Source organism: Temnothorax curvispinosus, unplaced genomic scaffold (assembly GCF_003070985.1).
Source record: "Temnothorax curvispinosus isolate PA1 unplaced genomic scaffold, ASM307098v1 QBEX01012516.1, whole genome shotgun sequence".
Taxonomy (NCBI): Eukaryota; Metazoa; Arthropoda; class Insecta; order Hymenoptera; family Formicidae; genus Temnothorax; species Temnothorax curvispinosus.
In genome coordinates, this window is record NW_020222296.1 from 1 (window position 1) to 13648 (window position 13648).

The following is a 13648-nucleotide window of genomic DNA, read 5'->3' on the forward strand; positions in this document are numbered from 1 at the left end:
GCAGATTACGAAGATATCGAATCTTTAAATAATCTAGATGTTACTAATACTATAAGATGCGAAAAACATGTTAAGAATTGCGCATTACAAAATGTATTAAAAATATTTAACTGGTGGTCGCGACACCAGAAAAAATTATGATTTTTTAAATAAACTATATATGTATATATAAACGTTTTATTTCCTTTTCCCACATACTTTGTAGTATAATATAGATGTTTTAGCTGTTTTTAGCTGTTTTTTAGTTGTTTTTAGTTGTTTGATGGCTGTTTTTAGCTGTTTTTAGTTGTTTAAAAGAAGTTTGATAGCGGTTCAATAGCGGTTATACAGATCGCAGTTATACAGATAGCTGTTTTAATTGTTTCATAGCTGTTCAAGAGCTGTTTTTTAGCTGTTTCATAGCGGTTCAATAGCTGTTTTAGTTGTTTGATAGCTGTTCAAGAGCTGTTTGATAGCTGTTTCATAGCGGTTCAATAGCTGTTTTAGTTGTTTGATAGCTGTTTTTAGCTGTTTTATAGCTGTTTGATAGCTGTTCGATAGCTGTTTTTAGCTGTTTGATAGCTGTTCAATAGCTGTTTGATGGCTGTTTTTAGCTGTTTAAAAAAAGTTTGATAGCGGTTCAATAGCGGTTATACAGATCGCAGTTATACTGATAGCTGTTTTTAGCTGTTTAATAGCTGTTCAATAGCAGTATTACAGATCAAATCACCGAAAGTCAATGGCGCAATATCATTTTCAAGAACATACGTGTCTCGCGGTGACTTCATCGCACACGTGCAAAACTGCAAATTTTGCAAATAGTGCCGATGTACAGCCGCTGCATTGGTACAGATTAAATCAGCATAAGTCAATGGCGCGTTATTGTTTTCAAGAACACGTCGCGACATGTTTCGCGATGATTTTATCGAACACGTGCAAAACTGCAAATTTTGCAATTTCGCATAATTCAATGGAGCGTTATTGTTTTCAAGAACACGTCGCGACATGTCTCGCGATGATTTCATCGCACACGTGCAAAACAGCAAATTTTGCAAATAGCGCCGATGTATGGCTGCTGCAATGCTACGGATCAATTCATCATAAGTCAATGACATGGTACCTTTTTTCAAGAACATGTCGCAACGCGTCTCGCGATGATTTCATCGAACACGTGCAAAACTGCAAATCTTGCATTTTTCGGACAAATAATACGCGAATAGATAGGCGAATGATGGGGATAGCAAGTGAGATATGATGATGCAAGTGAGAGAGGATAGGTAAAAAGAGGTGAACAGAGAGAGACACCGTGCGCGAACAGGGCCGCGGGCGCGAAAGAACGCGAACGGGGCCGCGGGCGCGAAAGGGAGGGACCGCGCGCGAACAGGGCCGCGGGCGCGAGAGGGAGGGGGAGATGACGCGAGCGGGAGCGCGCCGTGTGACGCGGACCGACCCTTTCCCCGCGGCGCCCGAAACGCGGTCTCGCGCGGCGCTGGAAAACGCGGTAAACCGCCGGAAAATGCGGTCCGCCCGCCCCCGCCGCACCGGAAAACGCGGTACCCCCCTCACCCCGCGGTGAACGAAGACGCTGTACCCCCCCCTCTCCCCGCGGCGCTCGTAAACGCTGTACCCCTCCCCTCACCCCGCGGCGCCCGAAAACGCGGTACCCCCTCCCGCGGCGCCCGAAAACGCGGTACCCCCCCTCTCCCCGCGGTACCCTCCGCGGGCGGGTACCCCCCCGCCCCTCACCACCCCTCGGAGCTCCTGGGGTAGAACCGGCCTACCTTTCCTACTAAAATTCATTAGCGTATCTACGATTTTATTTATCAGAATCTAATAAAATCTGTTAACTTTTGTCATTTTTACCTCATTTCAAGATACACAACCGACCTCCAGACGTACGCGGCGGCGGTTTATTTTATCGACTTTAAAAGTTGGCGGGAAGTCGACTTTCCGTCATGACGGGAAGTCGACTTGAAGTTGACTTCTACCGAAACTGACTTGGCAGAGAAGTCGACTTTTTTAAGGACGAAAGTCGACTTGAAGTCGACTTGAAGTCGGCGAATGTCTCAAAAAACGCCGACTAAAAGTCGACTTTCCGTCATGACAAGAAGTCGACTTCCCGTCATGACGAAAAGTCGACTTCCCGTCATGACGGAAAGTCGACTTTTAGTCGGCGTTTTTTGAGACATTCGCCGACTTCAAGTCGACTTTCGTCCTTAAAAAAGTCGACTTTCTGCCTAGTCAGTATCGGTAGAAGTCGACTTCAAGTCGACTTAAAGTCGACTTTTTGCTTTTAGGGTTGTATTTATCACCCAAATTGACTTTGATAGGGCTCAATCGACGCGGAATCGTTTGGTCGTTACGAATATCGTCATTAAAACGTTTGGTGGTCAATGGTTTTCCTAAGAAATAGAAAAAACCGTACTCTCACGCCATTGGTCGTATGACTCCGTGACGTTAGCTCGGTAATTTGATGGATAAACATTATTTATCAATAAAATTGACTTTCATACGGCTCAATCGACGCGGAATCGTTTGGTGGTCACGAATATTGTCATTAAAACGTTTGGTGGTCAATCGTTTTCCTAAGAAATAGATAAAACCGTACTCTCACGCCATTGGTCGTATGACTTCGTGACGTTAGCTCAGTAATTTGATGAATAAACATTATTTATCAATCAAATTGACTTTCATACGGCTCAATCGACGCGGAATCGTTTGGTGGTTACAAATATCGTAATTAAAACGTTTGGTGGTCAATGGTTTTCCTAAGAAATAGAAAAAACCGTACTCTCACGCCATTGGTCGTATGACTTCGTGACGTTAGCTCGGTAATTTGATGATTAAACATTATTTATCAATCAAATTGACTTTCATACGGCTCAATCGACGCGGAATCGTTTGGTGGTCACGAATATAATCAGTAAAACGTTTGGTGATCAACCGTTTTCCCAGAAAAAAGGAAAAACCGTATGCTCACGCCATTGGTCATATGACTCTGTGCTATTAGTCAGAAAAATTGTATTTGTCACCCAAATTGACTTTGATAGGGCTCAATCGACGCGGAATCGTTTGGTGGTCACAAATATTGTCATTAAAACGTTTGGTGGTCAATCGTTTTCCTACGAAATAGATAAAACCGTACTTTCACGCCATTGGTCGCATGACTCCGTGACGTTAACTCGGTAATTTGATGAATAAACATTATTTATCAATCAAATTGACTTTCATACGGCTCAATCGACGCGGAATTGTTTGGTAGTCACGAATATAATCAGTAAAACGTTTGGTGGTCAACCGTTTTCCAAGAAAAAAGAAAAAACCGTATGCTCACGCCATTGGTCGTATGACTCTGTGCTATTACTCAGAAAAATTGTTTTACTGATTATATTCGTGACCACCAAACGATTCCGCGTCGATTGAGCCGTATGAAAGTCAATTTGATTGATAAATAATGTTTATCCATCAAATTACCGAGCTAACGTCATGGAGTCATACGACCAATGGCGTGAGAGTACGGTGTTATCTATTTCTTAGGAAAACGATTGACCACCAAACGTTTTAATGACAATATTCGTGACCACCAAACGATTCCGCGTCGATTGAGCTGTATGAAAGTCAATTTGATTGATAAATAATGTTTATCCATCAAATTGCCGAGCCAACGTCACGGAGTCATACGACCAATGGCGTGAGAGTACGGTTTTTTTTATTTTTTAGGAAAACCATTGACCACCAAACGTTTTAATTACGATATTCGTGACCACCAAACGATTCCGCGTCGATTGAGACGTATGAAAGTCAATTTGATTGATAAATAATGTTTATCCATCAAATTACCGAGCTAACGTCACGAAGTCATACCAATGGCGTGAGAATACGGTTTTATCTATTTCTTAGGAAAACGATTGACCACCAAACGTTTTAATGACAATATTCGTGACCACCAAACGATTCCGCGTCGATTGAGCCGTATGAAAGTCAATTTGATTGATAAATAATGTTTATCCATCAAATTACCGAGCTAACGTCACGGAGTCATACGACTAATGGCGTGAGAGTACGGTTTTTTCTATTTTTTCGGAAAACCATTGACCACCAAACGTTTTAATGACGATATTCGTGACCACCAAACGATTCCGCGTCGATTGAGCCCTATCAAAGTCAATTTGGGTGATAAATACAATTTTTCCGGCTCATGGCACAGTGGTGATATGTCCAGCATTATGCGCATACGATTTTTTTATTTTCTGGGAAAACGGTTGACCACCAAACGTTTTACCGATGATATTCGTGACCACCAAACAATTCCGCGTCGAATGAGCTATAAAAAAGTTAAATTGGTTAAAAAATAAAAATTGTCCGGCTAACTTCACACCGGAAATTTCATTTTTATTTTACAGGAAAACGACTAACCATCAAACGATTAGACTAGACTACCAAAGACCACCAAACGACCACCAATCGATTCCAATTAATGAAAGTTCGATACGTTGAAGTTATGTCCGGCCAACTTCATAGAGGTCGGGCAAGGTAGTCCACGCTAGTCAGGGCAGGCACACACCGCACAAACGCACCGAACAGAGAGCAGACAGGCAACCCAAAAGCAGTGAGGTGCAGAAAGAGCAGACCAGGAAGCAGGCACATGCGCAACGGGTGGACGTCTCGGCTCGGGCAAGACCAAGATTCCACGACGATACCAGAGTGAGGTTATGATGACCAAAGAGATTTGACCCAAAAATGCTAAGAACTGGGAGGCAATCTCATAGAAAATGAAAATCACACGCATCAAGCAACAAAAAACTTGCAAGAATCAGCAAAAAAAATAGCCCGAAGGCAATTAACGGCAGCAGAAATGTTGACTTGAAACAGGAGCGAGGAAATCTGACCACTACCAATACTCACACAAGAGAGAGAGCAAGAGAGAGAGAGAGAGAGTGAGAGGGGAGTGAGGAGTAAGGGAAAGGTTAGTAGAGAGAGTCGAAAAGATACTGACAATGAGGGAAACTAGGAGTAGAGTGAGAGTGGGAGGTGAAACGGGAGCAGGGTGTTGGAAGGCAAAGGGGTGAGGCAGGGGTGTCCGTTGAGTGCGGATTTGTTATAGCCAATCTAATAATGGCTGATTTGGAGGAGGAGATGGGGAAGGTAAAATGGAGAAGGGTGAGATTGGGGGAAGATAGAATATGATATATGCAGATGATGTTGTGCTGTTGGCAAAAGATAAAGGGAGTATGAGAAGTATGATAGAATGGTTGAAAGGGTACTTAGACAGAAAAGGATTGAGTTTGAATACGGGGAAAACAAAAATTTTGAGATTTAGAGAGGGGATGGGTAGGATGAGTATAATGAATTGGAGATGGAAAGGAAAAAAGATAGAGGAAGTGTAGGAAATGAAATATCTTGAGTACACATTGCAGAGAAATGGAGGGCAGGAAGTTCAAGCTAAGGAAAAAATGTCGAAGGCAGCTGCAATAATGAGGCAGATATAGGGTATTGGAAAGAGAAGGTTTGGAAAGAATTGGAAGAGGAGGATAGGGTTCTTTGATAAATTAGTATGAACGGTGGCGAGCTACGGAGATTTGGGAGTGGAAGGAGAGAGGGGAGGTGGAGAGAATGCATGAAAGGTTCTTGAGATGAGTGTTAGGAGAAGAAGGGAGAACGCCGGGATATTTGGTGAGTGAAGAAGTGCAAAAAAAGAAATTAAGGAGCAGGGCAGGAAGAAGAGCATGTGGTTTTGAGGAAAGATTGCTGGAGGGAAGGGGAAGTGTGTTGGCACAGAGATGCTTATTGAAGATGGGGGACAATATAGCAAGGGGAAGGAAACTGTCGAGATAGGAGAAGGAAAGAATGCAGTTCTTCGAAATTAGAGGAGTAGATTTGCGAGAACTGATAAGGGAAGAAAAAGTAATAAATATTGAGGAGTTGGAAGAAAGGGTCAAAGAATTGCAGAAGGTAGAGAGATGGGAGAAGATAGGGAATGCTAGGTACAATAAATAATATGGATTGGTTAAAGGGGACGGTATACCGGAGTATTTGTTAAAGGGTTGGGGGGAAAGTAGGTGGAGAAGAGTAGTGCGTTTTAAACTAGGCAATGAGATGAAGGAGGGAAGGTATTGGCAAGAAAAGGGCGAAAGAGTGTGTAGGTTATGTGGTACGGAAATGGAGACGTGAGAGCACGTATGGGAGAAATGTAGGGAGTGGATCAAAGAAGGAGGCGGAAGCTGGCAAGAAGCGTATATGAGGGTATTAGGGGAGGATGGAGCGGGGGAGGAGTGGATGAGAGAGGTGAACGAGGAAAGGGGATGTGGTGAAAGAGGAGGGTGAATGGAGAATGCGGGAGAGAGGCATGAGAAAGTATGAGTGAGTGGAAAGAAGTTGTAAACGGGAACGGAAGTCCATGCGATAGGGTAGGAGGGGGAGAGAGAAGAAGCGAGAAGCGTGCGAGGCGTGCGGGGCGTGCGAGGCATGTGAAGCGTGCAAGCGAGATAAGGCGAAGAGTAAGATAGAATTAAGTTAGCGTTAAGTTTTGTATTTGTAAAGATTGTAACCCCACACAAAGGGAACAATATCTACCTATCTATCTAATATAATATATAGGTTACATTAATGTTGCATTAATCCAAAAGCACGCCACACTTTTATTATAAAAGAGGACTTTACGATAAAACTCTGATACAAGTCGTGCAGTTCCGTCATTTATATACTGTTCTTATACTATTGTTTGTCGTATTTTAAATACAAGAAACGAATCCCGTCAGATGCCATTTATCGGATGACTCGATATTTACATATAATCATATATAATTAAACATTTTGAAACAAAATTATGTATAATTATATATGTATATGTTGAATAAAACACGTTTTTTTTATAGGAGAGAATGGAGGAATTACAGTCATCAGGCAATGCCGGTCACCTGTATTTTATATAAACCAACAGTTATATCAAACTTTTTTTATCTCTATTAGTTTACACACGTGATTATCGAGTAATTTATTATGCCGTGTCTATTAAACCAACATAAATTAATAAAAATCTGGTGATTTTTATTTTACACCCTTTTTCTTATAAGAATCAATGTACTTTTAATAAGAATTTTGCGAAATTTTTAGTAGTTAAAATTACATCTAACCGTTATTTATGATTTTTCTGGTTCTTTAGCTTTCATTTCGCCCATATTAAAACGATGACATCGTATAAATACAAGTATATTATTATTTACTATAACAAATTCACTCGGTTTTTGAGGTAACGGTAGTCGCTTGCACGGGGAAATTGCAGTCGTGGCGCACCTGTAACCATCGGGCACATGTCTGCAAACGTCGAGTGACAGCGTAAACATCATGGTATGTATACCTGTATTTATACCACAAAGGTAGAATTTATCCAAACTCAGTGAGAAATGAATAATATACATGATTAACATAGAAAATATGTTCAATTTGATGGACATTTCAGTCTTGAAATAACGCCGGAATTTTAAGTTAAAATTTAAATTTTTCTGTTAATCATTAATTGTAATTATATTTTCAATTTAAGATGCCTCGTTGTAGACCAAGAAAAACCGAAAGAGGAAAATGGTCCTCAGACGAGCTCAGAGCAGCTATATCGGGGCAGTAAAAGCTGGAATTCCCATTCGTCAGGCTGCGACTGCATCGAACATTTCCTTCAGCACTATCCAGCAGAGATTCAAAACCGGAGACAATTCCTCAGAGCCAAGAATGGGTCGAAAGCCTGTTTTTACAGCAGCCCAAGAAGCTGCATTGGCTGATACTTTAATAAAGTTAGCGAAAGTGTTCTACGGACAGACACCTCTTCAAGTGCGCTGCGCAGCATTTGAGTTTGCTAAACGCCACAATAACCCCAATAATTTTAATAAAGAAAAAAGGTGTGCTGGCCTAGATTGGTTCTACGGATTTCAAGCTCGTAATTCTTCAATCCGCGTGAGGAAACCAGAGGCAACAAGCCTTAATCGTGTGACGGCATTCAATCCAGAGGCTGTAAAAATGTTCTTTGATAACCTGAGGATCGTGATGGACAAATATAACTTCTCGCCATCCCAAATTTGGAATATGGACGAAACAGGAATTACAACAGTCCAACATCCCCAAACTGTGATCGCTGCGAAAGGTCAGAAGAGACTTGGTGCTATGACCAATGAGGAAGAACTGTCACAGTCATCTGTGCTGCCAGCGCTGCAGGGAGTTTTGTTGCTCCAATGTTCAATTTTCCTCGTCAGAGAATGGCAGCTGGCTTATCAACTGATGGCCCTATCGGAGCAATTTATCATTGCTCAAAAAACGGGTGGACGACAGCGGAACTGTTCCTTGTATGGCTGAAGCACTTTGTGGAGAATTCAAAATGTTCAAAAAAGACGCCAGTCTTACTGATTTTGGATAATCACGCAAGTCATATTTTTCTAGAAACTTACGAATTCTGTCGTGACCATGGCATAGTGATGGTTTCATTGCCTTCACATTGACTTCAGCCATTAGATGTTACTTTTTTCGGTCCATTCAAAGCTGCGTTCCGCAAGAAAAGTGATAATATGATGAAATCTGAGCCGTTGCGTAAAATCACTGAATATGATTTGGCTTTACTTTTCAGAAAAGCTTACGTAAAAGTTGCTTCAATCGAAAAAGGGATTTCTGGATTTAGCTCGACCGGAATCTGTTCACTCAATCCAAATATAATTCCGCAAAAAGCTTTCGCGGCTGCCTCACTGCTACGGCCAATAAATTCGAATCCACTCAGCAACGAAAACATCACACCGGAAGAAGATTTCGTGGCTGCTTTGCCGCTACAGCCAATAAATTCAAATTTACTCAGCAATGAAAAGTTTTCATTTATATATTTTTGAAGCGTGTGAGAATTTACATTTTATTACTTTGCATATACGCGTCTCCGTGTAATACACACAGATATCTGTAGCATACGCTGCAGACCCGCCTCGATACGGGTACTCGTACTGACGCGGGTATAACGGGTACCCGTATTGACAAGGGTAGCGGGTACCCGAATCGATACAGGTACCCGCTACCCAAATTACCCGGGTACCCGCGGAACCGGTCCAGATCCGTATACAACGGGTAACGGGCGAAGGGCGGGTACCCGGGTATTCCAAGCTGTAATGAAAACATCACACCGGAAATACTGCAACAAATAGAGCCATCGCAGACTGCTATTCACGACGATACCTTGATATCACCATCGATTATCGCAGATGCAGCATTCAATATCGACGAGCTTCCAATGTTGCTTGTGGATTCATGTGACAAAACTTCGAGAAATTTTGGTTTTGGCGGAAAAGAAATTTTATTCGTTCATGTATCGACGAGCACAGCTGGTGAAAAAAAAATTTTATTTAATTGTGCATCGACGAGCACCATGACGGCTGTAAATACGCTGCTGAACACCGAGAGAACATCGCCGATTGTTGAACCTACACTCTAAAAAATATCGGTGTGAAATTTCACCACACCCATGTAGTTAAACAATTCGGTGTGAATTTTAACACCGAAATTGTTGAGAATCTTTCACACCGAAAACGCGATGTCAAACTTTGATGCTATATTGTTTTGTTTTCACAACGTGCGGTGTGACGACGCGACACGCGACTACACGTTTAGGTTTATCGTGTATCGTGTATCAGGTTATTAGTTCGTGTTCGCGTCATCGTTATATACGGGAAAGTGTATAGGACTTCTTTTTCGTCGAATTATTCAAGTGTTTGTAATAATCAGTGTATTATCGAAGAGGATATATCAGCCCGACAATATGCTTATTAAGGTAAAGTACCATAACGTGAAGAAGTTTGTCCACTTAAATACGAGTGATACAGCAGAAGAATTCATCGTTAGAGGTAAAGTTATACAGTGTTTCAAGTTACAAATATATATTAAGCAGTGTAACACAAAAACATGGCAATCAGAATCTTCACGTGATATACATCAGTTGAATGTTTCCTAGTCAGCATACCATGTCCGAAATCGGGACGTCTTACGTTCCGCTTTTGGACATGTGTGCTGTATGGGTTCTGAGATTAATTGCTTCATTACAAATAAAGAAACATCTCATTTCTTTTATTTTGCAACAGTAAAGATCACTGATATTCTAAGATTTATTGTATTATGTTCGTTTGCTATCAGATTTATTTTTACGCTCCACTGCTTAATAAATTAATATTTGCTTTTTGACTAGTACATTTTGTTTTTGCAAAATTTCTTTTAATGATGGTAATAGCCTAGCAAACGAATGTAATACGTAACTGCTGTGTAATGTGATTAATATATATATGTCACATGCAATGTACATGTTCATTGCAGTTATGTGTCTGTATTTATTGGGAAATTATTTTGAAATAAATTATTTTTCTCTTTACACTAGTACGTACAAAATTTATGGCAGAAGGAGATGAAAAAATAACATTTCGAGATTCAGATGAGACTGAAATAAACTCTGAGGATCTAATAGAGTACATACTGGAAAAGCAGTCAGATAGCTTTATTTTAAATATTTGTAAAGAAACTTCAGTTGCCACCGGTAAGTTTGTTATAAACCCAGCAATATATATAATTGTGTACATTCAGAAAATGTAATATTTTCAAAAATTTTGTCATAATGTATTAGGATCATCATCTATGGTGTGTTCAACAGCAGCAATAGATTCATTGTCTGACAGTACATCGTCTGCTTGTGACGACGTTATCTGTATATTGCCTATTGACCAGTATTTGGAAGGTGCTACAAACAATTCTGCCAGTACGTCAGCTGCTTATGACGACATTGATATTTGTCTAACTCCTGTTAAAGAACATCTGAAAACTGCGAAAGAGAATGTTTCTGCCAGTACATCATCTGCTTGTAACAACACTAACATTTGTACATCACCTGCTGAGCAGTATCCCAAAATTGCTAAAGAGAATGTTTATCTGCTGAGTCAAGATCCAAAAAAGTACTTTTATAGACAACATATTAATTGACAGTAATATAAGATTGCTTTAGAAATAATTTAAGTAAAAATTAAAATAAAAATTAATGCATATGTATAGTTGTGTTTTGATGATATGACACAATATTTTTATATAGGTAGTTAACGAAGCTTTGAACGAAACAGCAATTGGACGTAATCTGCTAGAAGAATATGAAGTAAGTGCTACTTTGAAACCTGAATCTCGTCGAGCTTTGGTTAGATTAATTGTTGAACATATTCAAGAGCAGCATGGGTAAATAATCTTTTTTATGATACTCTCCCTTTCTGGTACATTATACAATTTAAACTTCATTGTTTCCTTTTATAGAATAATCCCAAGTACAAACGTCAAGATTTTTTACGCAAAAGGGATAGTGCAAAATTTTCCAACATTACGGGATCCCAGCACTGCAGAGGGATACGTAAGTATTTTATGTGTAAGATTTTGCTTGCATGCAAAAAATAAAGATTATTTTTTTCTATACATACACACACACATACAGGAGCTGTTCTACAATCCTAAAGATAGAAGCGGTTATTTGAGCTGGCGCCTTCGTACAGTGAATAGGATAACAGATTCTTACAATAATCCAAAAAAAGCCAAGATACAAGCAGGAATAGCTTTGTTAGCTAGTAGCAGCCCTGAAAATCCGAGAGTTCCTGATAGTCAGATAAATGAAAATCAAGAAAAGGAAATTGTCGAGTGGCTAAAAAATGCATCTCCAACGACACAATTGGCTGACATTGAAGTTAGGATGAGACAGTCATTAAAATATCGACGTACTATAATACTGGATCCAAAACTCTCCAAAAATATACTCATAGAATTTCCACGATTTCTAGATACGCCAGGTTTGGTAAGCCTTTTTTGTTTTAATTTAGAATTAAATAAAAGCAATATATAAGTTGTTTACTTATATTATTATTTTTTAGATACAAAAAGATTTTGAAGCTTTAATGCCAGAGCATTCATCCAAATTAATTGAAAACTGGCAAGAATTTGAAAGTAGAATTTTTAAAGTATCTGAAATTACAATTAAAAAAAAGAGTAAAAATATTGCATAAAAGTGTTTAATAATGCACAGAATTACAAACTTTTAATGTTGTTTTTCATTGATGTGATGAAGTGCAATATGTATGTTTATTGGCAGTATGGGACAAAACTATACAAACGCTATTTTTACTTCTGCATCTTCTACCACCAACAGCTAAAAGAAAAAAGAAGCCGAATTGTGCAACTATAGATGTAGCAATGTCACGTCTTATATCGTTTCATCAGGTAACAAAATAAATTAATAATTATTTGCTTGTTATTGTTTAGAACTTGTATCTATTGCAACCTTGCAGATATGTTTGTATACATATTCTACGTTTATTTATGTTTTATAAAATATTGCATATATTTTAGATTGGTCTTCCACTGCCATCCGAACAAGAACTTACAAAAATTAGTTTGCAGCCATTTCTACTAGCAGTCGGTTCTAATCAACAAGCAATCAGCAATTTTTATGTGGTCTTTGATGGAAAGCTTTTGCCATGCTCTGCTCACATGTTAAGTATTAGTGCTTTTGACACTCTATTCAAGGCTCATTATGTATTTGGCTGCAAATATGAAGAATCACTAGAAATATTCTGGAAATTTGTGCAGATGATATTCTATGACATTGATGTCGATAATCTTAGTTTTACTCCAAAAATGCGTGAAATACGTGCTCGTATTTTTAATGTAATTATTGAATAGTAAACATGGAAGAATATTTTTGTAGCATATGTAAGAAAGGAAACTTTAATATTAAAAAATTAGTGTGGCATTTACGTAACAACCATTCTATGTATCTATATGGGAAAAATCATCTTTCTTGTGGACAGCCAGGTTGTGCATTACAATTTTTCACTTTCACTGTTTAAGCAAACATTTGAGAAAACATTTGAGAAAACATTTGAGCAATTGAAACATTGCTCACAGTGATCTTCTTTATACAGCAGATGGTGTTAAAAGTCAAAATAACAATAACATTAATATACGTTGTAAAAGTGAAAATAACAATAATGTAAATATACAATATAATGAAGGTGAAAATGCCTGTAACAACACTCCACAAGAAAACTGTGAAATGGGTGCAGCACTCGTTTCCCAAACTTCTAATATAACTAATAATGTTAATTGTACTACTGATTCAATTCTTACTAGTGCAAAATTGAAAAGTATTGCTTGTAATTTCGCTTCACAATTAACTGCCTTGGGTATAACTGACCGTGCTATTGACTCTGTAATCGATGCGAGTACAGAATTAGTTACAGTGATTGCCAACAGTGTAAATGCTCTTTTTCAGTGTGGTCAAGTAGATCAATTGGAAAATCATCTAAAAGATGTATGCGGTGTATTTAAAAGCATTAATTCATCTTATAAGAGAAAAAATCATGCGTGTGGTCGCCACGCGCGTTAGAAGTGAAACTTCTGAAGGCAAGGCTTTGCCATAACTTTTCTGAAATTAATACAAAAACAATGCAACGGAATTAGTCACTCCAAGCCGCCCGCAACTCGAAAATATAGTGTTATACGCAGTTCTCACTATATCCGTCTTGCCAGTGCCGTACGCCTGATTGAATTTTCGTGACGCGTTTTCAAGTCGCAAAATCGAATTTACTTACCGATCCAAAAGGAGTTTCACTTTGTACGCCTGTTGGTCGAATTT

At 39.2% G+C, this 13648-nt stretch overlaps 1 protein-coding gene across 1 annotated transcript; it reads left to right on the top strand.

Annotated features, from left to right (window-relative positions):
* The first annotated feature begins 9367 nt into the window (after window positions 1-9367).
* LOC112462565 lies at window positions 9368-12869 on the top strand. Its single transcript, XM_025028423.1, has 7 exons — window positions 9368-9376; window positions 10646-10741; window positions 11069-11205; window positions 11281-11374; window positions 11456-11809; window positions 11886-12231; window positions 12361-12869. Exons 1-6 carry the CDS (start codon window positions 9368-9370, stop codon window positions 12015-12017), a joined length of 822 nt encoding a protein of 273 aa, XP_024884191.1. The 3' UTR covers window positions 12018-12231; window positions 12361-12869.
* The last annotated feature ends 779 nt before the right edge of the window (window positions 12870-13648 follow it).